We start from the raw sequence: 26,430 nt of genomic DNA on the forward strand, positions 1-26,430 counted from the left end.
GTAAGGGCTCTTTGGTATAATTACCACATGGATCTTACTTCAGGCTGAAAAAATCTGCTTATATAAGAGGGAGGGTGGACAAAGTTGGATTTTCTGCATCTGGTGGATGGGAGGCCTGACTCTGGGGAAGCGTAAGCATGCTCAGCACCCTCAGCTACTATACTTCCCTTCCACCTGTTCTCACTGTCACTCTTAGACCAAATCTGGCTCAGGGGGAAGCTTTCTGTGTGCTTCCGGTGTCCCCAGTCCTTCTATTCGGATGACTCCCTGATACCTTGTTCCTCAACTTCTTGATCTGGGTTACTGAGGTCTACACTAGTTGGTCTTCATGATCTCTGTCCATGAACCCTGATATCTGTCTCACCTCCAGCCTCTTACTCTTTCTCTGTCCTTACAGGGCTTCCTGAAACTCTAAAGACAGGTATGATGTGTGATCTGAGTACCCTTCTGGCCAAACTCTTACTCGAAGACAACTCTCAGTTTTTCCAGCTTCTCTAGCCTTGATTGTTTGGTGTTTGATGGGGAAAGGGGTCTGTTTAAGTATGAGGCTTTTTAGAAATGTAATTTATTGTTTTTGTTCAGTCGCTAAGTTATGTCTGATTCTTTGTGACCCCATGGACTGCAGCATGCCAGGATTCCCTGTCCTTCACTATATCTCAGAGTTTGCTCAAACTCATGTCCATTGAGTCAGTGATACCATCCAACCATCTCATCCCCTGTCACCCAATTCTCCTCCTACTCTCAACCTTTCCCAGCATCAGAGTCTTTTCCAGTGAGTTGGCTCTTTGCATCAGGTCACCAATGTATTGGGAGCTTCAGTATAAATCCTTCCAATGAATATTCAGGTTTGAACTCCTTGTTGTCCAGGGGACTCTCAAGATTCTTCTCCAACACCACAGTTCAAAAGAATCAGTTCTTCAGTGCTCAGCCTTCTTTATTGTCCAACTCTCATATCTATACATGACTACTGGAAAAACCCTAGCTTTAACTATATGGACCTTTGTTGGCGAAGTGGTATCTCTGCTTTTTAATATACTATCTAGGTTTGTCATAGCAATTCTTCTAAGAAGCTAGCATCTTTTAATTTCATGGCTGCAGTCACCATCCACATTGATTTTGGAACCCGGGAAATGAAATCTGACACGAATTTCCACATTTTCCCCATCTATTTGCCAAGAAGTGATAAGACCAGATGCCATGATCTTCATTTTTTGAATGTTGAGTTTTAAACCAGCTTTTTCACTCTCCTCTTTTGCCTTCATCAAGAGACTCTTTAGTTCCTCTTTGCTTTTTGCCATTAAAGTGGTGTCATCTGCATATCTGAGGTTGTTGATATTTTCCCCAGCAATCTTGATTCTTGGGTCTGTTTAGGGCTGTTTTGTTGCTGTTGTTGTTTTGGGCATTTCTTTTGGTTAGTCTTGTTAAGGTTTTTCATTTTGCTTATCTTTTTGAAAAACTAAATTTTAGTTTTGTTGATTTTGTCATTGTTTTCCTGTTCTTTATCTCACTTATTTACTGAGTAAATTGGCCCTTGAATGGAGCAAAGGCATTGACAGAAGGTGAAAGACATTGTTGCGCAGCCAGTACTGTATGCTATCAATCTTACTCCTAGTTTTATCCTAGAAGAACTTTTAATAATTTACCAGATTTCTTGTCATTGGGGAAGAAGAAATACTTTTATGGGATTCCTGGACACTGACTGTGAACTTTCTGAAATGTATAACTGGAGATATAAAACGCTGCTATGATTCCTTAGTAAGAGTAGGAACTTTTGAGTATTAGGTAGTCGATAGAATTCTGGTTCAGACTCATATCTTCACTGGGCATAGTGGGGCCCTAGACCACCCTGTGGTTATTTTTCTAGTTCTGGAATGCATACTCCAATAAACATACTCAAAATCATTCAGAATCCCCACAGCAATACTCCATCATCAAATAGAAGGTGTAAATATAAGAGTGAGCTCCCCCTGATCCTAAAGCCACAGTAGGTTTCATAGGTAGTTCCATGGCTGCCATGGCAAATTACCACAAATTGAGTGACACCAAAGAATACCATTTCTTATCTCACAGTTTTGTTGGTCAGAAGTGAAGTATGACCTGGGTACTCAAGGTGCTTAGCTGGCCTGTGCTTTTAACTGGGGCTCTGAGTGAGACTCACTTCCAGGTTTATTTAAGTTGTTGGCAGAATCCAGTTTCTTCTGGTTGGTGAAATGAAGTGCTCATTCATTAGTGATTGTCAGATGGGAGTTGTTCTCAGCTTCTAGCTTGTGACCTTTTCTATCTTCAAATCTAACAGTGGTATTTCAACTCCTTAGCTTCAAATTTCTCTGATTTCTGCTTTCTCATGTCTCTGACTTCCTTTTCTGCCTTCTTATTTTAAGAGCTCATGTGACTACACTGGATTCAATCTGATAATCTAGAATAATCTCCCTACTTTAAAGGCAGCTGAATAGTAACCTTAACTGAAAATGTTCCTCTTATAGTCTAACACAACATCATCACTAGTGACACCAGAGGACAAAGATATATATTATGTATAATATATATATATTTCCCAGACCCTGATGCAGGGAAAGATTGAAGGCAGAAGAAGAGGGCAACAAGAGGATAAGATGGTTGGATGACATCACCAACTCAATGGACATGAACTTGGGCAAACTCCAGGAGATAGTGAAGGGTAGAGAGGCCTGGCGTGTTGCAGTCCGTGGGGTCACAAAGAGTTGGACATGACTTAGAGACTGAACAACAACATACAGATATATGTGTGTATATATACACACATATATGTGTATTTAAATGATATATATATATATATATGAATAAAATGTATGTTTGTAATATAATATGTAAAGATATATATATATATATATATATGAATTTTTGCTTATCTCATTTCTCTGTCATTGAACATAAGATATGTGACTAGTAGTTAACCTTATATACTAGTACTTAAATTCGAGGCGTAAACATCATCCAGTGATCAACTATCAGAGCAGATGTAACAACCTTCTCTAGCATTTTCTGTGATAGCATAAGATCTAATCCCAACAGTGAATACTTCTCTGAATCATCCCAGACCAATCCAATATTTTTAATCATTTTGAAAATTCTTAGGCTTTATCTTTCATTTTTTTAAAACTATTTTTAAAGTATCTGCTTATTTATTTTTGGCTTTGTTGAGTCTTTGTTGCTGCATGTGGGCTTTTTTCTAGTTGTGATGAGCAGGGGCTACTCTCTAGTTCCAGTGCACGGACTTCTCATTGGGGTGGCTTCTCTTATTGTGGAACATAGACTCTAGGATGTGTGGGCTTTAGTAGTTGCAGCATGTGGGCTCAGTAGTGTGGCTCACGGGCTTAGCCTGTGGGATCTTCCCGGATAAAGGGTTGAACCTGTGTCCTCTGCGTTGGCAGGTGTATCTTTACCACTGAGCCCCCAGCAAAGCCTTCATCCCATTTTCTGCTGCCTCTCCTTTTGAAACTTTAATTTCATGTGTGTTAGGCTTTTTCTCTTCTTCCCGTAAGTGTCCTGTCCTTTCTTCTGTACTTTTCATGTTTTTTGTGTGTCTCTGTTTCCTTCTTGATATTTGTCTCCTGACTTGGTTTTTTGCTAAACAAATTATTTTGACTGTGTTTTACCTGCTATTAAGTTTGTTCACTGCATTCTTAATTTTTGTTGCTGTATTTTCCTTTGTAGAATTCTTAATTGGTTCTCTTTTTAGTAGGTCTCTGTGCTTTGTCACTCAGTCCAACTCTTTGTGACCCCATGGACTCTAACACGCCAGGCTCCTCTGTCCATGGGATCCTCCAGGCAAGAATATTGGAGTGGGTTGCCATGCCCTCCTCCAGGGGATCTTCTCAACCCAGGGATCGAACCCAGATCTTCCACATTGCAGGTCTCCCACAATTTTTCCTTTGCCAGCAGTACTCAGCAAGTAGATGGGACCTTCACCTGTTTGGTGGGAGAATTTGGAAGTGACCTAATATTAAATATTTACATGTGAGTGAAAATAGAAAAGAAGGCCATTATGTTGATGAGGGGAGAAAATAATGTGGCTAGAGAAATTATTAGAAAAGATAGAGGTCCCATTGAAGGCAAAACCAAACTTTTCTTTCTCATTTGGAATATAAAGTCAATTTTGCTTCTGGATAATTGTATAATTAATTCTTTGGCTGTCTTTAGGCTGCTTTATGTCTATCCTATGTGTTTTTTCCCCCTGTATCTCATTTTTGATCATTATTCTGCTTGCATATAAACATTCTGTTTTTGTTATGTGGATATGAGTCCTTTATCTCTCTGAAGATCTTGAATATATTTTTTATTGTTCTTTTCTGATTGTTATCTTAATTATATTTTTGTGCAAGTTATTGTATTAGTTGGCATTATTAGGTTAATTTGTTAACATCACTTACACATTTTCTGATTCCTGGCTGTGAGATCATGTTTTACAGGATACTCTTCCCAGTGTCTTGATCTGGGATCAGCCTTGCTAGGTTGACTACTTGTCTAACTTTTTCTCTTGGTATGTCTTCTCACCCCTGACTAAAGAGAATTTTTTCTTATGTTTAATGTAGTAATATGTTCAATAATCTATATTTTGTATCATTTAAACATAATTTGTCTAGGTCTCATAAGGAGAGGAAATAATTTCTGTTATCTTGAAATGAAGAGTCTAAATTCTATGACATATAATATTTAGAATAATTATAACATTGTTTAACTTAAATCAGTTTATTAGCAGTTTTAACTTTTAAACTACTTTAGGAACAAGGAGGACTACAAATCGCTCACACAGGATATAGATGTTAATATAGTGGCTTGCTATTATGTAAGAGAACATATTCATAAGGACAAGGAATCTGCCAAATTGGCATGTATTAGCTATATGAAGGCAGTGAACTTATGGATGACTTCTTCTCTTTTGACATTCCATAATTTCTGCATTTTATTGTTTTTTAAAGAGTATATATTTTTTTGAGTCTTTATTCTAAATCACTTTAAAAAGCATACAAGTTGTATAGAATCCTATTAATGTACCTGATTGTCTGTAGAGCAAAATTAAAACTTCTCAGCTAAATACCTGCAAAGGATAACTGTTCCCAAATTGCTCCTCTTCTTATTCCCCTGTTTTATTATGCCTCATCTAGTCCAGTCTTATCACCTATACTTGACAGAGATACTACTAACTTCTTTATTTTAGAAATTGAAACACATTTTTGCAGGGTTATATTCCTAGGTACAGGAGTCTGGTTCTTTTGGTCCCTTGTCTTGCTGAGTTTCCTTGGGATCCTGGCTACCTACACAACATTGCTACTGGTGAGTAATATTTCCCATTTCTCCCACTCCCTTCCTGAGTAGCCTTATGAGGTGCTCTGTCTGTGGTATGGTTCCCAGTTGGTGCTGGGAGCCCTCAGATCACTCTTAGCAGAGTCTGGGTTTTCATCAGCCACTTAAATATTAGGCAGGAGGGATAGAGGGGTAAAAAGGCTTGTGCTGTTAGAGGGTGTGTCTTTTCACTTTGATCCTTTGAAAGGGTGGCAGAACATCCTTTTTCTCTTCCTATGTTTCATGGCTTATTTTCTGATTCTTTCAGTGTTGTCATTTTAGACACCTGCATCTTCACATGGCAATACACTTACTCATTAAACTACTCATTTCATAGCCCATCTCTTGAGGATCAGTCTTTCTGGGCCTTACAGATTATCTAGTGAGTTAAACCTGTTCTGCTGTGCAAATGCTAATCCCCTAATCCAGGTGCAAATTACATTTTAGCAAATGTGTTTAAGTAATAGAGACCCTGCCTGTTTCCTGACATAGTAGTGTTGTGTAGTGTGGAAAATTCACACCAGACAGAGTAGTGTCATGTAGTTTGAGAAATGTAGGCCAGGCAGCAGAGGAGTCTTCAGAACTGGAAAGCTTATGGGAGACTAACTTTTAGGTAACTAGAGTTTTCAGTGCCCACTTACACATAGGACATGTATTTCTTTGTCTCGTTTCATAATTTTTTGTCTCCATTGATTTCTTCCCTGATACTAAAGAACCCAACCCTCACATCAGTTGACATTTGCATTAATTTTTCTTTCAGCAAAATATATGAGTGATAAGTACTTAGGTTACAGAGATCAAAGATGTTTGGTTTCTGTTTTCATCCAGGGCACTTCAGAGATAAGTATGAGAAATAAAGTTACAGTTGTCCTTAATTCAATGAGTGTAGAATCTAGTAGGGCATTAGGAAATAGACAAAAGTAAGGAACACAGAGCATTATAATTGTCATTAGAGGGTCCTAAATAAAGTTCTACCTGGGTACTGAGAAGGAAGAGTTAACTTCCAGCCAGGAAGATTAAGTGAGGCTTCTTGGAAGAGGTGGCACAGGAGGGGGATCTTGAAGGGATGTTACATTTAGATGTGTTTATGGGGATGGAGGAAAAAAGTTCCAGAACATGGGGATATCATGACAAAGTCAGTAAGACAGACATACATAGAGTTTGACTAGATAAGAAGGAAGAATCAGTGATGGTGGTGGTTTAGTCTCTAAGTTGTGTCCCACTCTTGCAACCCCATGGACTGTAGCCTGCCAGGCTCCTTTGTCCATAGGATTCTCTAGGCAAGAATACTGGAGTAGGTTGCCATTTCCTTCTCCAGAAGAATCAGTACTGTTAACATATAAGGTATAATGAAGAATAATGTGGAATATGGATAAAGCGATAGGATTTTCAAAGATTTTGCAAGGCCTGAAAAATAGGCCAAGACATTTAGCATAAATCAGATTTCTAGTTAGGATAATCATTCTGGAAGTCTTTGCATGGAGAGTGTATGTAGACAGAGATTAGTTTTTTTTTTTTTTTTCAGAGATTAGTTTTTAATGAGGAAGATGCAGATGAATGATGTTCTTGGGGCAAGAATGTGTCCATCAAACTGTACTTCATACACAATAAACATAAAATGGTATAGGTAACTTCTAAGATGGACTTGCAGTGTCTAGTAAGTCATGTATTTTAACAAGCTTCTACTCTATCCCACCTCTTTTTGGATATAGTGGCAGCAACAGAGAAGACCAGGTTTCTATTTCTTTATCTTTCAGTTATTTGTAACCTTAACAAAGTCACATAACTCTTCTAATTCTGTTTCTTTTCTTTCAATTGAGAGTGATAATGATATTTAATGAAGTGGTATTTTATAGGGCCTAAAAGTGGAAGTGTTAGTTGTTTAGTCATGTCCAACTCTTTGCAACCCTATCGACTATAGCCCTCCAGGCACCTCTGTCCATTGGGATTCTCCAGGCAGGAATACTGGAGTGTATTGCGTCGCCCTCCTCCAGGGCCTCTTCCCAACCCAGGGATTGAACCCAGGTCTCCCACATTGCAGGCAGGTTCTTTACTGTCTTGAGCCACTAGGGAAGCCCAAGGTCTTGTCTGGGACCTGAACTCAGGACCTCTCATGCCAGAGGCAAGAACCATACTCCATAGACTAACCAGCTCACCTGTATTGTACATTGGTAAAGTACAAATAAAATCATATCCATAAAATTATTTTGATAAAAAGGTGAGTTCCTTATGCACTCAAACTCTCTTTAATATTCTTAGCATCTAAAGACTCCAGTTTTCAGTCTCCATCTCCACACTGACTTGATGATTGCGTAGACTTGGATTCAAATCTAATTAAGATTTATTGACTAATACCAACATTAACAACAGTGGTTAACAATTGTAACAATGGCACTGGTTCCTCAAAGAAGAGCTTTTTTTTTTCTTTTTTAACATTTCAGTATTATTATTTTATCGTTGGCACATTTATAGGAGAAACTTGATTAGATGAGAAGAGGAAGCAAAATTTAAGGAAATTCAATGAGACTATCAAAGAGCTGGCCCCTCACTCCTGATCTCTTCTTACTAGCTCTGCATAATACTAGGAATAAGCTCCTGCACAGGGAAAAGAAGTTGGTAGGAATTCTGGAAGAATATCAGTGTGGTGATTGTTACAAATTTGCAGAGAAGATAATAAACTCTCTCTGGGTTGCTGGTGAAAGTTACAAGTAGGCGGTGACATGGAGCATTGTTTGAAGGGTTGGTGGCATGGAAGGGGAGAGTTTTTTAGGCAGAGGAATAGTGTGACAAACCCTTGATGCTGAAAAGGGCAGGTATAGCGAGAAGTGAATGTAATGCTGGACTGAAAGGAATGTTGAGTTGACAACAGTGTTTTGGGTAGCATTGTGGTGATTTCATTTCAAATTATTATCCTCTGTTTTTTTGTTTGTTTGTTTGTTTCAGGTACTTGGACTTTTGTTGTGTTGGGAAAAACAGCGACTACACCTGCACTGGTATCATAAGGTAGGGCATCTGAATCTTCAAATAAGAGACCTGAGACAAGGACTGAATGTGCCTCTTTGGCACGAAGCATTAAATACAGAGCTCCCCTTTCTTTGTCTCCTTTATAAAAAAGAAATCTGCTTACACTATTTCAACTGAAATGATTCAGTTTCTAACAGGTGGAACTGGCTTACTGACCATGCTGAACCCAAATGTTATTTTTTCTCACTACTCTGTGTTAAACTTACTATGGCCTCTGCCCATCCCCATAAAATCTTGAGCAAGCTCCATTAATTTCCCAGTCCTTCATAGTAACAAGGGCATTCCATTTCAGTTATTAAACATTTCAGTTCATTGTAATGAATTCCAACTTTATGAAACATTTTCCTTACCCTATTTCACATGACCCAGGCCTGGAAACCAACAGTGGTGAAGAGAACATGATTATCCTTTTACCTTTTTTCTAGAGTAAGGCTCAGGGGAAGGAGAGATAGGGTAAAGAACACAGTCCCACAGCGAGGGTTTGGTTCCATTAGGACCAAGAAATTGCAATTTTTGGCTCTTTACTGCATGGATTTTTCCATGTGTGTTTTCAGAGATCCTTCTGTTGAGATCTTGACTGCAACTCTTGGTGGATTCAATGCCTGTCTTCCTGTACCCTCTAAAATTTCTCTGCTGGTGTCTTTTTTATTCTCCCTGAGTTTGGAGCCCTTTGAAAATACACAAGGAAAAAAAAATACACAAGAAAGTACAAAGGATCTGTTTTTGTTCTGAGGAGACAGGCATTACTGACCCATTATCTGAAGACATGCAGCTCATTTCCATCATTGCCTCCCTTGTCTTGTTTTGCCATGGGCTTGAGCATCTCCAGCACAGCCTCTTGGTATTTATAGACTTTTTCAGGCATGGTTTTCCTTGTATTTCCTCAGATGCAGAAACATGTCAAATGCCCTGAGTGGTCCCCTTAAATTTCCTCTTATTCAAAAGGGAAATATGAATTGAAAGTATACATTTAGGAGTTAGAAAGAATGGAAATTGAAGTAATAAGATCATGCAGGGAAAGAGGAAATAGAAGCATGAACATATAGGTGTTACTGAGATTCCCATAGGTTTTGGAGTTCGGATACCATGAGCAATTTGTCACTACCAAGAGTCCCTGTGGGTTAAACCATTATGATTACCATTCCAGGCTTGTGTCTATTACAGAAACCATGCTTACCTTGCCTCTGACAGTGAGCGCTGCTACTTGGCCTCTGCCACAGCAGAATCTCATCACTGTCTTTGAACTCAGGAAGCCAGTTTCTGTGGCAGCGCTCCTCACCTTTATCCAGGCATAAAGCATGGCCACTGCAGTGCTTTTCAAGGATGTTGACACTCTCCTCACCAATGTGTTTCTCAGTGTCCTCTGAGACCTCCTGTAGGGCACAATATGGAGTGGGTTAGCTGACCATAGGTGGTAGCATTCCAACAACATTTTCTTTTTAAGAATTATTCTGTTTGTTGTAATCCACACAGTCAAAGACTGTGGCATAGTCAATGAAGTGGAAGAAATGGAAATACTGGACCACCTTATCTGCCCCCTGAGAAACCCGAATGCAGGTCAAGAAGCAACAGTTATATATAACCAGAGATGGAACAACAGACTGGTTCAAAATTGGGAAAGGAATACATCGAGACTGTATATTGTCACCTTGCTTATTTAACTTATATGCAGAGTACATCATGCAGAATGCTGGGCTGGATGAATTAAGCTGAAATCAAGATTGCCGGGAGAAATATCAACAACCTCAGATATGCAGATGATACCACTTCAATGATGAAAAGTGAAGAGGAACTAAAGAGCCTCTTGATGAAGGCAGAAGAGGAGAGTGAAAAACAGGCTTAAAATTCAACATTCAAAAAATGAAGAACATGGCTTCTGGTCCCACCACTTCATGGGAAATAGATGGGGAAACAGTGGAAACAGGCAGATTTTATTTTCTTGGGCTCCAAAATCACTGTGGATGGTGACTGCAGCCACAGAATTAAAAGATGCTTGCTTCTTGGAAGGAAAGCTGTGACAAACCTAGACAGCATGTTAAAAAGCAGAGGCATCACTTTGCCAACTAAGGTCCATATAGTCAAAACTATGTTTTTTCCAGTAGTCATATATGGATGTGAGAGTTGGACCATAAACAAGGCTGAGCTCTGAAGAATTGATGCCTTTGAATTGTGGTGTTGGAGAAGACTCTTGGGAGTCTCTTGGACAGCATGGAGATCAAACCAGTCAATCTCAAGGAAATCAACCCTGAATATTCTTTGGAAGGACTGATGGTTAACCTGAAGCTCCATACTTTGGCTACCTGATGTGAAGAGCTGATTCTTTGGAAATGACCCTTATACTGGGAACTGTTGAAAGCAGACAGGGTGGCCACAGAGGATGAGATGATTGGATGGTATCACCGACCGAATGGACATGAATTTGAAAAAACTGCTCAAGATAGAGGAGGATAGAGAAGTCTGGTGTGCTGTATTCCATGGGTTTGCAAAGTTTTGGACATGACTTAGTGACTGAATAACATCAGCAGTGATAACCTTTTGTCAATAAATTATTGGATTTTTTCTTCCATACTATTTTAAAAGGGAACAATGTTTAAATTTTTTTTTAAATTTACATTAACAAATTGAAAGATAAAAACCATATGATTATCTCAATAGATGCAGAGAAAGCCTTTGACAAAATCCAACATCCATTTATGATAAAAACCCTTCAGAAAGCAGAAATAGAAGGAACATACCTCAACATAATAAAAGCTATATATGACAAACTCAGAGCAAGCATTATCCTCAATGGTGAAAAATTGAAAGCATTTCCCCTAAAGTCAGGAACAAGACAAGGGTTCCCACTCTCACCACTACTATTCAACATAGTTTTGGAAGTTTTGGCCACAGCAATCAGAGCAGAAAAAGAAATAAAAGGAACCCAGACTGGAAAAGAAGAAGTAAAACTCCCACTGTTTGCAGATCACATGATTCTCCACATAGAAAACCCTAAAGACTCCCCCAGAAAATTACTAGAGCTAATCAGTGAATATAGTAAAGTTGCAGGATATAGAATTAACACACAGAAATCCCTTGCATTCCTGTACACTAACAATGAGAACAGAGAAATTAAGGAAACAATTCCATTCACCATTGCAATGGAAAGAATGAAATACTTAGGAATATATCTACCTTAAGAAACAAAAGACCTATATATATAAAACTATAAAACATTGGTGAAAGAAATCAAAGAGGACACAAATAGATGAAGAAATATACCGTGTTCATGGATTGGAAGAACCAATATAGTGAAAATGAGTATACTACCCAAAGCAATATATAGATTCAATGCAATCCCCATCAAGCTACCAACGGTATTTTACAGAGAACTAGAACAAATAATTTCACAATTTGTATGGAAATACAAAAAAACCTCGAATAGCCAAAGCAATCTTGAGAAAGAAGAATGGAACTTGAGGAATCAACCTGCCTGACCAGCTGTACTACAAAGCCATAGTCATCAAGACAGTATGGTACTGGCACAAAGACAGAAATAAATTTAACTTTCTTTATTTGTTATTTTTGGCTCCACTGAGTCGTCTTTGCTGTACACTGGCTTTATCTAGTTGTGGCAAGCAGGGGCTATTTTTCGTTGTTGTACACAGACTTCTCATTGTGGGTGGCTTCTGTTTTTGTGGAGCACAGACCCTAGGCGCATAGGCTTAAGTAGTTGCACCACATGGACTCAGAACTTGTGGCTTATGGGCTATAGAGCATTGGTTAGTAGTTGTGGCTTACCAGCTCTAGAGCACTGACTCATTAGTTGTGGCACATGAACTTAGTTGCTCTGTGGCATGTGGAATCTTTCTGGATGAGGGATCAAACCCATGTCCCCTGCATTGTTAGGCAGATTCTCATCCACTGTGCTGCATGAAGTCTTCTTTCTTTCATACAATACAAATAAATTGCTGGCATCCCAGTTTATTAAGCATGGGTTTCTATTGAGTGAAGTTTTCAAATAAACAATTAGAGATGAATAATACCTGGATACTTATATACTGAACTTATATATAACTATATATATATAGTATATATATATATATATATATACTTTATATGTTGAGCTTAGAATTGCTGGTTAGTGCACAGTGAGTAAAAGTCGTTCAGTCGTGTCCAACTCTTTGCGACCCCATGGACTGTATATGTATAGCCCATGAAATTTTCTAGGCCAGAATACTGGAGTGGGTAGCCGTTCCCTTCTCCAGGGATCTTCCCAACCTAGGGATCGAACCCAGGTCTCCTGCATTGCAGGCAGATTCTTTACCAGCTGAGCCACAAAGGAAGCCCATATCAATAAATTCAGCCTGATTTAATATTATGTTCCTTTCTCCTTGTATAGTGAGCACCTTTAGAATTTATTCCCACACACAGGGTTTTTTTTGGTCAATATATTTAATGAAGCCTTCATCTCTCAAGGTATTCCGTGGTCTAATTCCAGTTATGAATCCATAGCTAATGAGAAGTGGTGGAGCTGGGTATTAGAAGAGTTGGAATACCCTTAGAAGATGACTAACTTGGTTGGGCCTTTAAACCCTTGCCTTTCAAATCTCCCTGGCAAGTGAATTTCTTTAGGGCTTGGAGTTTCAATGTGCAAAGAACAAACCTAGATGGAAAGAGCACCAGGCCTATATAGTGCATTGTCTTCCACCTAGGCATGCTCAGAGAGCAATGAATGACCTCAATCAAAACTTCTTAAATAGCTAATAACCCAACCTTCACATCAAAACATGTATTAATGTACTAAACATTTTAATTAGCCAAAAGCTAATGGCAAGTCCTTATCTATGAAAATTTCTAGCAGCTTCTAACCTGTATATCTAGGTTGCTTGTAATAAATAAACCTGGAAGTTATAGATTTATAGGGTGAGAGACATGGCTGGCTGGAGTTGTATAGTTAATGGAATATATAAGAAAATGATGCACCATAATGCAAAAGACTTCTTCTGTAGAAAAATGTTTTCTCATACTTTGCTCAAAACACACCTCATGCTTTAAGTCCCAGACCAGAGCATGTATCCTAATACAGGAAAGGAAGGACCTTTTTTGACATTTGACAGTCAGATTTATCTAAAGGAAACTGTTTGTACCTTATAATTGTCAGTTGCCTTAAATCATTAGTAAAGCTTAGTGTTGAGTAAGATCACAGAATCACATGAAATTCATGTTGAGTCTGATTTGTCTATTAAATATTTGTGTTATGAGGCATTTGGTCTGCTAACAGTTTTTTTTTTCTTCAAATTTTCACATTTATTTGTGTCTATGTATAGGAGAGATTGGACTGTAGGTTTTGTTTCCTGTAATTGTCTTGTTCAGTTTGAGTATCAATGTTTTTGTTGGCTTCAAAAAACAATTTAGAGAGAATTCCCTCTTTATTCTCAGGAAGAGTTGGTTAAAATTGAAATATTTCTTCCTTTGTTTTTGTTCAGTTGCAACCCCATGGACTGCCACATACCAGGCTTCCCTGTCTTTTACTATCTCCCAGAGTTTGCTCAAACTCACCTTGATTGAGTCGATTATGCCATCCAACAATCTCATCCTCTATGGCCAAATTCTTCTGTCCTCAATCTTTCCCAGCATCAGAATCTTTTCCAGTGAGTTGACTCTTTGCATCAGGTGACCAAAGTATCGGAGCTTCAGCTTCAGCATCAGTCCTTCCAAAAATATTCAGGGTTGATTTCCTTGAGGATTGACTGGTTTGTTTTCCTTGCTGTTCAAGGGACTCTCAGGAGTCCTTTCCAGCACCACAGTTGAAAAGCATCAATATTTGGTGCTCAGCCTTGTTTATGGTCCAACTCTCACATCCATATATGACTACTGGAAAAACTGTAGCTTTAGCTAGACGGACCTTTGTCAACAAAGTGATGCCTCTGCTTTTTAATACACTGTCTAGGTTTGTCATAGCTTTCCTTCCAAGGAGCAAGTGTCTTAATTTTGTGGCTCCAGTCATCTGCAGTAATTTTGGAGCCCAAGAAAATAAAGTCTGTCACTGTTTCCTTTTTTCTCCATCTATTTGACATGAAGTGATGGGACCAGATGCCAAGAGGTTAGTTTTTTGAATGCTGAGTTTTAAGTCTACTTTTTCAATCTCCTCTTTTACTGTCGTCGAGAGGCTCTATAGTTTTTTTTTTTTTTTGCACATAACATGTATTTATTATTTTCCAAATTGCTTTCTTATTTAGATTACTACAGAATATTGAGCAGAGTTCCTTTTGTTATACAATAGGTCCTTATTGGTTATGTTTTTTTTTTTTTTAATTTTTTTATTAGTTGGAGGCTAATTACTTCACAACATTTCAGTGGGTTTTGTCATACATTGATATGAATCAGCCATAGATTTACACTTATTCCCCATCCCGATCCCCCCTCCCATCTCCCTCTCCACCCGATTCCTCTGGGTCTTCCCAGTGCACCAGGCCCGAGCACTTGTCTCATGCATCCCACCTGGGCTGGTGATCTGTTTCACCATAGATAGTATACATGCTGTTCTTTTGAAATATCCCACCCTCACATTCTCCCACAGAGTTCAAAAGTCTGTTCTGTATTTCTGTGTCTCTTTTTCTGTTTTGCATATAGGGTTATCATTACCATCTTTCTAAATCCCATATATATGTGTTAGTATGTTGTAATGTTCTTTATTTTTCTGGCTTACTTCACTCTGTATAATGGGCTCCAGTTTCATCCATCTCATTAGAACTGATTCAAATGAATTCTTTTGAATGGCTGAGTAATATTCCATGGTGTATATGTACCACAGCTTCCTTATCCATTCATCTGCTGATGGGCATCAGGTTGCTTCCATGTCCTGGCTATTATAAACAGTGCTGCGATGAACATTGGGGTGCATGTGTCTCTTTCAGATCTGGTTTCCTCAGTGTGTATGCCCAGAAGTGGTATTGCTGGGTCATATGGCAGTTCTATTTCCAGTTTTTTAAGGAATCTCCACACTGTTTTCCATAGTGGCTGTACTAGTTTGCATTCCCACCAACAGTGTAAGAGGGTTCCCTTTTCTCCACGAGAGGCTCTATAGTTTATCTTGGGTTTCTTCTATTAGAGTGGTGTCATCTGCATATCTGAGGTTGTTGATATTTCTCCCTGCAACCTTAACTCCAGCTTGAGCTTCATCAAGCCTGGCATTTTGCATGATGTACTCTGCATATAAGTTAAGTAAGCAGGGTTGCAGTATACAGCATTGACATAACTCCTTTCCCAGTTTGGAACCAGTCTGTTGTTCCATGTAAGGTTCTAACTGTTGCTGTTTGCAGGTTTCTGTTGCATATAGGTTTCTCAGGAGACAGGTAAGGTGTTCTGGTATTCCCATCTCTTTAAAAATTTTCCACAGTTGTGATCCACACAGTCAAAAGCTTTAGCATAGTCAATGAAGCAGAAGTAGATGTTTTTCTGGAATTCCCTTGCTTTTTCTATGATCCAACAGATGTTGGCAATTTGATCTCTGGTTCTTCTGCCTTTTCTAAATCCAGCTTGTACATCTGGAAGTTCTTGGGTCACACACTGTTGAAGCCTAGCTAAAAGGATTTTGAGCTTTACCTTGCTAGCATGTGAAATGAGTACAGTTGTGTGGTAGTTTGAATATTTGTTTGCATTGCCCTTTTTTGAGATTGGAATGAAAACTGACTTTTTCCAGTCCTTTGCCACTGCTGTGTTTTCCAAATTTGCTGGCATATTGAGTGTAGCACTTTAACAACATCATCTTTCAGGATTTGAAATAACTCAGCTGAAATTTCGAAAATTAACCTTTGCAGGCAGCAAGGCCTGGAATTATTTTGTGAGGTTTAATCATGGATTCAGTTGCTTTCATAGGTACAGAAGTCTCTAGAGGGCACCACAGATGTAGGAAAACTACATTTGAAGGGGAACAAGTTAAAATCGTATCTTCTTGGTTTCAGTGTTCTTTCACTATAAAATGAATAGTAGATTTTTAAAATCTGTCCAACAGATATTTGCTGAATGATTACTGTGTGTCAGGCAGTGAGAATATGATCTTACCCAAATATTGTCCTTGACCTCATAAGCTTATATATAGTCTCTTTGGGAAAAACATATGTTAAAAAGGCAATTACAAATACTGTTGACTTGTGATTTTACTGAGTCACTTAAAGTGGTATTGAATATTTAAAATGGCCATTGTTGAAACTTGGTGAGATATGCCAAGCAGTATAAGACCCAGCTGAGGTGGAAATAATTAATTAGTAAAGACATTAGACCGTATAGCTGTATAATTTTTTCCAGCCATGCTACATAACTTAAACTTGGCAGCAATACGATTAAATCCAAGTAGTACTGGGGGTCTGAGGGGTGGTTAGATTAAGGAGATGAGGAATAAGGTCACTGAAATTGTGAGAACAAGTATACATTTCTCAAGGACAGTTATGATCAAAGCCTACTGCATGGAAGTCAGGACATTCTTTTTGTTTCCCCAGATCCTGATTTTGATAATGATTCCGTTTTTCTCACTTTTGTTATGGATTTTATTAACTTACTGGAAAGAAAGGTGGCTCACCATCGGGCTGTCACTGCAGGTAAGCACCATTCTTAGTTGTAGCCCTGTCTATCCAGATGTGTTCAGGCTGACTTTTCAATTTTCTCACAGATCTTAGCTCCCTACGTACACCTGAGCAGCATATCTATGATGGTTTTGCTTTCATGGCCTGTGGCCATCTACTTGATCCATTTGGAAGGAGAAGGTATGTCCTGTGGGTGGAACCTTGCCTGATTCTTCCAGCTCTGGCTTTAACGTCTGTACTTTACTGAGCAGAACAAGCAAAGCACCACTGTATTGTTCTGAAACTCATTTATCTTGTTACTCAAGCATGCTCCTTGTGATCAAACTCACAACCCTACATGGCCTGTCGTAACATCCTGTCATAGCAGTTCCCAGGCTAAGCAGTCCCTCTTCTAAAGAGACATTCTCCTTCTAGGAAAATAAGTATTTTGTCTCATTAACTTTTGGGGAATAGATTGGAGTAGTTTTAGGGAAGGAAGAGGGTGTTTTATTTTTATTTGGCCAGTGATGGTACACTTCATAGTTCTTCTAGTTTGTATTCAAATATTACTATTTTCAACTCAAGAACCAGGTGCAGATATCCCCTGGATACATCTTAGTCCTTCAAAGCAGTCCCTGGTGAGTCTCTGTCATGTCTGAAGACTTCCACAGAAGCAGAAATATCTGCCTCTGCCACTGCTTTCTTCTTCATTCTTTGTCCTAATATCATGGAAACAAGTAAGAATCAGAGCTGTACATGAAGCTGTTTTGAGAATGGAGTTAACTCTCAGCACCCTTACTGAGAAATCAGGGAAACCTACTTCTGTCTATGTCTCTTTTTATTATTACTGGTTAAACAAGGAGTGCTTGCTTCCTGACTTGTCCAAGGATGCAGGGAAGAGAAAAACAGGATTGGTAGTGTTGCCATTATGTGTGTACGTGGCTGGTGAATTGTAGGAAATGTTTCTGGGGGCAGGAACTTAAAGGGGACAATAATGAACTCTTTTTTTATTTCCTGAATTTTAGCTAGAATGAGACGTTACCAGATTACAAGTAATGAAAGAAGAAGAAATACGTGCTGTAGTATGCTCACGAAATTGAGAGGTTAGAGCTGGAGAGCTAGGTTTGGAAGTGACATGGATGGTAATTTTAAAATATACAAATAGGTTAAATCCTCAGAGGTATAAAATAGTAAATATTGGGGTATTGTCAGTGATAACAGGTATTGTGATTAGTCTGTGTGTTTGTGTATGTGTGTTTAAGAGAGGAGTGGGGGAGAGAGAGAAATACAACTATTATTGAGGGTCTATGATGAGCCAGTAGTGTCATATCAATTACATGAGGTAATACTAGTAGCAGAATAGCTCCATTTTTCAGAATGAAGAAAATGAATACCCAGAGAGGTTAAACAATAAGTCTGAGTCACAAAATTAAAAAGTAGTAAAGTCTGCTTTGTATTTGGATTTCTTTCAACTAGTATCCCTTCCACTATTCCTCTCTGCCATCAACACCTGCACATTTTAGGCTGATCTTTAAGGGCTTGAGAGCTTTCTCATAACCAATCAAACTCCTCCTCCTTCTGAGAAGCTACTCCTTAACATTCCCTCTCCTTCCTGCCTCCTGTACAATTTATTCCCTTGTTAATTTGTATTTGTAATTTTTTGTTGTTGTTCAGTTGCTAAGTCATGTCCGACTCTGTGACCTCATGGACTGTAGCACGCCAGGCCTCCCTGTCCCTCACAATCTCCTGGAGTTCACCCAAGTTCGTATCCGTTGAATTGGTGATGCCATCCAACCATCTCATCCTTGGTCACCCCCATCTCCTCCTGTCCTCATTCTTTCCCAGTAACAAGGTCTTTTCCAGTGAGTTGGCCCTTTGCATCAGGTGGCCAAAGCATTGGAGCTTCAGCATAAGTCCTTCCAATGAATAGTCAGGGTTAATTTCCTTTAGGATTGATTGTTTTGATCTCCTTACTGTCCAAGGGACTCTCAGGAGTCTTCTTCAGCACCACAGATTGAAAACAAACTCTTCAGTGTTCAGCCTTCTTTATTGTCCAACTCTCACACATCATTACTCGACTACTGGAAATACCACATCTTTGACTATATGGACCTTTGTCAGCAAAATGATGTCTTTGCTTTTTAATATGCTGTCTAGGTTTGTTATAGCCTTCCTTTCAAGAAGCAAGTGTCTTCTAATTTCATGTCTGCAGTCAGCATCCCCAGTGATTTTGGAGTCCAAGAAGAGAAAATCTGTCACAACTTTCACTTTTCCCCTTTCTATTTGCCATGAAGTGATTTGACTGGATGCCATGATCTTAGTTTTTTTAGTGTTGAGTTTTAAGCCAGCTTTTTTACTCTTCTCTTTCACCCTCATCAAGAAGCTGTTTAGTTTGTCTTCACTTTTTTTTTCCCATTAGAGTGGTATCATCTAAATATTTGAGATTGTTAATATTACTCCCAGCAGTCTTGATTCCAGTTTGTAACTCATCCAGCCTGGCATTTTGCATGATATACTCTGCATATAAGTTAAATAAACAAGGTAACAGTATATAGCTTTGTTGTACTCCTTTTCCCAATTTGGAACCAGTCCATTGTTCAATGTAAGGTTCTAACTGTTGCTTCTTGACTTGCATACAGGTTTCTTAGGAGATAGGTAAGATGGTCTGGTATTCCCATCTCTTTAAGAATTTTCAAGAGTTTGTTCTGATCCACACAAAGGCTTTCTTGTAGTCAGTGAGGCGGCAGTGAATGTTTTTCTGAAATTCCCTTGGTTTCTCTATGATCCAACAGATGTTGGCAATTTGATCTCTGGTTCTACTGCTTTTTCGAAACCCTGCTTGTTCATCTGGAAGTTCTTGATTCAAGTATTACTGAAACCTAGTTTGAAGGACTTTGAGCATAACCTTATTAGCATGGAAAGTGAGCATAATTGTCCAGTAGTTTGAACATCCTTTAGCATGGTCCTTCTTTGGAATTTGGATGAAAACTTACCTTTTCTAGTCCTGTGGCCATTGCTGGGTTTTCTAAATTTGCTGACATATTGAGTGCAACACTTTAACACCATCATCTTTTAGTATTTTAATTAGCTCAGCTGGAATTCCATCACTTCCACTAGCTTTATTGGTAGTAATGCTTTCTGAGGCCCACTTGACTTCACACTCCAAGATTCATTTGCAATAATTTTAACTTAATAATCATGCTTGTATTTGGATAGCCTTTTACTTTCAAATAATTGAAATGTGGGGGACCTGAGAGAAATAGTAAATCTGTGAGTTCACAGAGCCAATGAACCCATGGATTAGATATTTACTATAACTATTTTGGAGGGATACTTATTTGCTTGGGATGGTTCTCCATTCCTCTTTTCTTTTTCATCACTTTCTCATTCCAACTTTTTCAGCTCTACAAGTGGCTGTTGGGTTGCCCTTTTTTCTTATCCTTTTATGTCTCTATGTGGTGCCATTTGGGACTCACTCTCCCTGTCTTCAGGAGAGGGAGAAATTGGCACCCAAGCCGACCTTCTTTGGACATAGAGGTGCACCCAGGGTAAGTCTGAGCTTGATGGATGTGGGTGTGCATAGGTGTGGATGAGACAAGGGCACATCAGATCCTCAGAAACCCCTGGAGAAATAAGAGGTTGGCTTGAGATGACAAGTAATTATTTGTAGAGGTTGGACATAATTCTCCTAATTCTCAGTCCATTTCTCTTTATTATGTCCAGTGACATTGTCTCAGATGAGCAGAATTCCCAAACCAGATTTGGGAGAGGAGAATGTAGGCAGGTTCTTAGAACAAAAAGCCAAGAGAACCAAACTCTGCTTCCTAAAGTCCTTTCATTACTGTGCCCCCTTCCTATGCTAAAATGGATGTTGGCAGAAAAGACTGTGAGATTAAAGGCCTGATGTCCTTTTCTTCCACAGCTGGGGCCTGAGAATACCATAATGTCCTTTGAGAAAGCTGTTGAATATGGGGCCCATGGACTGGAGAGTGATATACAAATAAGGTAGGAAAGAAGGGACCAGGGTGGGAGGAGAAAAGACCAGTGGATGACTCCAGCCTGGCCCAAGCTGTAGAGAGGGCAAGCCCTGGGAGTTTCTCCCTTATTCTCCTGGCACATCTGAACATAACACACATACATGAATCACTTCTCCTTTACAGACCACATATCTGCACCCCTGCATTCTCAATCACAGGCTCATAAATCACACACTCTATATAGTCTCCACACATAGCTCAAATTTGTCCTCCCTGCAAACATCCTTGCAGCTTACCTCTGTGCCCTACCTTAGCAGTCTGTTTAGCTAACATCTCCTCGGCATCGCCTGTGTTCCTACCATATCCTTCTTCTGAGCGCTAGTGAGAGGCAGAGGAGTGAGACAGAGTCGTGCCTAAGAGCTGTTTGCAGCCAGTGAAGGAGACATGGCATGTTTACAAATAAACCCAGCATAGGACCATTCGTGGTGAGTGCCTTCCAGAGAAGAGTAAGGCAAATGCAGTAGAACCTCAGTGGAGGAGGAAGAGGTCACCTCTTTTGTGAAAAATGATCTGTTTGCTCAGAACAGTGTTTGGGTTGAGCCTTGAAGGAAAAATAGTATCTTCCCAAACGAAGATGGAGAATGAGGATATTCTGGGCAGGGGCAACAGCTTAGTCAACGGCATCCAAAGGAGAAATAGCAAGTTTGTAGATCCGTGAGCTAGACTGTATGTATGCCAAGAGTAATCCACTTCGGGGACACCGGGGGACTAATCCACTTTGGGAACACCGGGGGGCAAAGCTTACTGAGACTGGATCACAGAGATCCCTAAATGTGTACTGGGCAGCCATCGTAGGTTTTAGAGAACAGATTAGCTTATTGTTTTAGAAGGACTTATCTGAGAAACTCTGAGGGAGAATCATCATGGATTTGGGCAGTAAGCTCTAGCAGTGTCCAAAGGACAACACAGGAAGACTTGGATCATAGCAGGAATGAGGACAAAAAACACATGCTTTTCTGTAGAATGTATGTACTTGGGCAGCCAAAAATAGAGATGAACTGTCAGATGGTTATATTAGAGAATGTGGCATGTACTACTCCCTTCCCAGCCTTCTGTGAGGCAAACAGAAAAGAAATGAACATCCTGTTTCACAGTGAAGCACTGTGGTTTGAACCTGAATTAAAAAAGGAGAAATGTATTGCTGAGGACCTAAGGCTAGAATGTACATGATAAAGCCAGAACTAGAACTAGATTTCCTGACCCCCGACTAGGGTTCTTGTCAATGGTGACAACTATTCCATGCAGAATATTTGAATCAGGATTGAAACTGGATGCTCTTTCAGAGCTTCCATTTCATTGTGCAAGTTCCTCATGGTCATGGCTTAACGTGGTCTTGGTGCTGAGACAGTGAGCTCCTGGCCCATTGTCCTGTTCTCTTCTGGGACTTCAACTTCATTGTAGATGATCTTCCCAACTGCTCAGTTTCTCTGTTGACATCTTCATTTCCCATGACCACCTCCTCTACATATCTCCACCATCCACATTGATGGCTATCATCTGTACTTCATCATTAATAAATATTGCTTATCAGTCATGGTCTAGTTAGGACATGAATACCATAAAAATAACTAGAACAGGAAAAATCATATTATAATTACTAAGTAGTAAAATTGGCTAACTACTGAAAGTGGGACACAGGACTCTGGGGAATGCGCAAATTGCAACTACTACTGTGTATTCCACTGTATTCTCTCCATTAATTACCAAAAAAATTTAAAAAATAAGATACTGGACAAAACTCACAAAGCAACTAACAGAAGACTCTGAATGGTGAAGAATAGAATGTGGACTGGCTTGGTTCATAAGACCAAAGGAACTTCATAATAGGCAGTGAGTTTCCACTTGCTAATTTCTGTTTCTCCTCATGTATCCTGACATGAACTCTGAAGAGAGCTGATCTGGAAACATCTATAACTACAGACAGAAAAAAGCTCCACAAAAATTGTTATTTCTAGCCCAATAACTTGTAGAAGGGTCATCCAATATGATATAAATGTTTTGATCATACCAGTCCTACTCAAGGGAATACGACACAGAAACCACTCCCCACCCTGTCACAGCTTGCGGCTTTGGCTCTGGAGACTATGAGCAGATCCGTGTAATGATTTCTGTCCTGATGTAAGCGGTGGTACCCGTTTCCTTTCTTCTTCAGCTAGAGAGTGAGCAGAGAAATATTGAGAAAAGTTTTCCAGAAAAAAATACTTTTTATTGTAAAATATTCTTAACATAAAATTTACCATTTAAACCATCTTTTAGGGTACAGTTTAATAGCATTAAGTACCTTCACCTTCTTTTAAGCATCACCACATAGATCTCTGGCACTTTTCATCTTCTCAGACTAAAACTATTTATTAGATGTTAATAATAACTCCACCCAAGCCTTTGCAACCATCATTATTTTTTCTCTATGTATTTGACTGTTTTGTGAAATCATACAGTATTTGTTATTTTGTGTTAAGCTCATTTCACATCAGCATGATGTCAGTATAGCTCATTTCACTTTAGCATGTCAAGACTCATCTATATTGTAGCATCTGTCAGAATTTCCTTCCTTTTAAAAGTTCTCTTAAAAAGCACATAACAAAATTTGCCATCATAACTATCTTTAAAGTGTACAATTTAGTAGTATCAAATATATTCACATTTTTTGAAACAAATCTATAGAACTTGTTCATCTTGCAAATCTGAAACTTGATACCTGTTAAATAACAATTCCACCTTTCCTTCTGCCCTCAGCCCCTGCTTACCACCATTCTACTTTTTGTTCCTATGAATCAGACTCCCTAAGTAACACCCATAAGTGGAATCATACAGTATTTGTCTTTTTGTGACTATTTCTTGTTTGATTTAGCATAATGTCCTCAGATTTCAGCAGCCCACTCCAGTATTCTTGCCTGGAGAATCCCATGGACGGAGGAGCCTGGTAGGTCCATGGGGTCACAAAGAGTCGGACACGACTGAGCGACTTCACTCACTCACTCCTCAGATTTCATCCATGTTGTGGCATGTGACAGGATTTCCTTCCCTTTTTAGATTGAATGATATTCCACTGTGTATATATATCACAGTTTGCTTCTTCATTTATCCTCTGATGGACATTTGGCTTGTTTCTGCCTCTTGGCTGTTTTGAAAAATGCTGCTATGAACATTAGAGTACAAGTATATTTTCAAGAACTTGTTTTCAGTGCTTTTAAGCATGTACCCAGGTGGAATTACTGGTTCACGTGGTAAATCTATGTTTAGTTTTCTGAGGAATTGCCATGCTAGAGAAAGGGAATTTAAAAACCTGTTCATAAAATCCTTGGCAGACCTTTGTATAACCTGTGCATGAAACCACACAGACACAGCACAGCAGAAGGTTTGAGAATCGGTTGGAACACTTATCTGTGCTGTAGATTGACTTCTGCAGAGCCTTTGAAAACTAAGTTGGCATTAAACCATATCTTACAAATGTGGTCCAGGACATGTTTTCTGAACCTAGACATGTTGAATCTCTGTTAAAATAGATTTTAATGAGATTTCAAATCTCCAAATACTCAAAGTGCTCAGGATACAATCCAGAGTTTTCCATAGCAAGATCTAGAAAAAACTCAGCTTCAGTGAGAAAAGGTAATCAATAGATGTCAACAGCAGGAGAAATAGATGTTGGAATTATTTCTAAGAATTTTAAAGCAGCCATCATAAAATGTCTCCAACAAACAATAATGAACACTTGTTAGTTGCAGAAGTAGAAGGTGTTAGCAGAGAAAGAGAAGTAAAGAAGAATCAAATGGAAATGAAAAATTCTTTAGACAAAAGATAATGATGTTAAAATTCACTCCTATGCATATATCAAATCATGCTGTATGTACACCTAAAAATAATACAATGCTATATGTCAGTTATATCTCAGTAAAACAAGGGTAAGGAAAACAGCTTGGAACATGAAGAATAAAAAAAAGCAAAGAAAAGGGTAAAAAATACATAGGTGGCAACTGCTCTGATGGTCCAGTGGTTAAGGAGCCACTTGCCCCTGCAGGGGACACAGTTGGATCCCTGGTCTGGGAAGATCACAGAAGATGTGGGAAACTAAGCCTGTGCACCACAACTGTTGAGCCTGCATGCTACAACTAATGAAATGCGCATGCCTAGAGCTTGTGCTCTGGGACAGCAGAATCCACCACAATGAGAAGCACACTCACCACAAAGGAAAGTAAACCCACTCCTGAAACTAGAGGAAGCCCGTGTGCAGCAGGCGAGACCCAGCCAAGCCAAAAATAATAAACGTCTTTTTAAAAAGATAAATATTAATAGGTGATTCTTCTATTCCAGAGTTTAAAAATTGTGTTCAGTAGTTAAAGACAAAGTGATAATGTTGTTTGATATATGGGTCTCAGTATATTTTGAGATATTTAAGACATGTATATCATAATGGAAGGAGGTTGGGTAAAGGGACCTAAAAAGTATTCAGTTTTCTACATAATACTTGAAGTGGTAGATGGCTGACACTAGTAGAATGTGATCTGTTGGGTCGTATTTGGAATCTTTGGGGCAACCACAAAATTATACAAAGAGTACACAGTTGACCCTTGAACAACAGGAGATTGAAGTGCGCTTCAATTCAGTTCATTCACTCAGTTATATCCGACTCTTTGGACCCCATGGACTGCAGCATGCCAGGCTTTCCTGTCCATCAGCAACTCCAGGAGCTTGCTCAAACTCATGTCCATCATATCCATCTTATCCTCTGTTGTCCCCTTCTCCTCCTGCCTTCATCTTTCTCAGCATCAGGGTCTTTTCCAGTGAGTCAGTTCTTCCCATCAGGTGACCAAAGTATTGGAGTTTTAGCTTCAGCATCAGTCTTCCAATGAATATTCAGGACTGATTTCCTTTAGGATTGACTGGCTTGACCTCCTTGCAGTCCAAGGGATTCTCAAGAGTCTTATACAACACCACAGTTGAAAAGCATAGGTTCCTTGGTGGTCACTTTCTTTATGATCCAACTGTCACATCCATAGATGACTACTGGAAAAACCATAGCTTTGACTAGGTGGACCTTTGTCAGCAAAGTGATGTCTCTGCTTTTTAATATGCCATCTAGGTTTGTCACAGCTTTTCTTCCAAGGAGTAAGCATCTTTTAAATTCCTGGTTTCAGTCACATTCCACAGTGATTTTGAACCCAAGAAAATAAAGTCTCTCACTGTTTCCATTGTCTCCCCATCTATTTGCCATGGAGTGATGGGACCAGATGCCATGATCTTTGTTTTTTGAATGTTGAGTTTTAAGCCAACTTTTTCACTCTCCTCTTCCACTTTCATCAAGAGGCTCTTTAGTTCCTCTTTGCTTTCTTCCATAAGGGTGGTGTCATCTGCATATCTGAGATTATTGCTATTTCTCCTGGCAGTCATGATTCCAGCTTGTGTTTCATCCAGCTTGGCATTTTGCATGATGTACGCTGCATATAAGTTAAATAAACAGGGTGGTAATATACAGCCTTCACATAGTCCTTCCTCAACTTGTAGCCAGT

At 39.1% G+C, this 26,430-nt stretch overlaps 1 protein-coding gene across 1 annotated transcript in view; it reads left to right on the plus strand.

The window, feature by feature from the left end:
* LOC122431006 (glycerophosphodiester phosphodiesterase domain-containing protein 4-like) overlaps positions 1 to 26,430 on the plus strand; it is a 108,836-nt gene that overhangs the window by 22,062 nt on the left and 60,344 nt on the right. The window contains exons 4-10 of the mRNA XM_043452027.1: positions 5,220 to 5,313; positions 8,266 to 8,325; positions 16,824 to 16,922; positions 16,994 to 17,087; positions 17,912 to 17,989; positions 20,289 to 20,434; positions 20,809 to 20,891. Of these exons, the coding sequence (XP_043307962.1) occupies positions 5,220 to 5,313; positions 8,266 to 8,325; positions 16,824 to 16,922; positions 16,994 to 17,087; positions 17,912 to 17,989; positions 20,289 to 20,434; positions 20,809 to 20,891 (654 nt within the window). The remainder of the gene's footprint in view (positions 1 to 5,219; positions 5,314 to 8,265; positions 8,326 to 16,823; positions 16,923 to 16,993; positions 17,088 to 17,911; positions 17,990 to 20,288; positions 20,435 to 20,808; positions 20,892 to 26,430) is intronic.

This window comes from Cervus canadensis, chromosome 29 (genome assembly GCF_019320065.1).
Source record: "Cervus canadensis isolate Bull #8, Minnesota chromosome 29, ASM1932006v1, whole genome shotgun sequence".
Classification (NCBI taxonomy): Eukaryota; Metazoa; Chordata; class Mammalia; order Artiodactyla; family Cervidae; genus Cervus; species Cervus canadensis.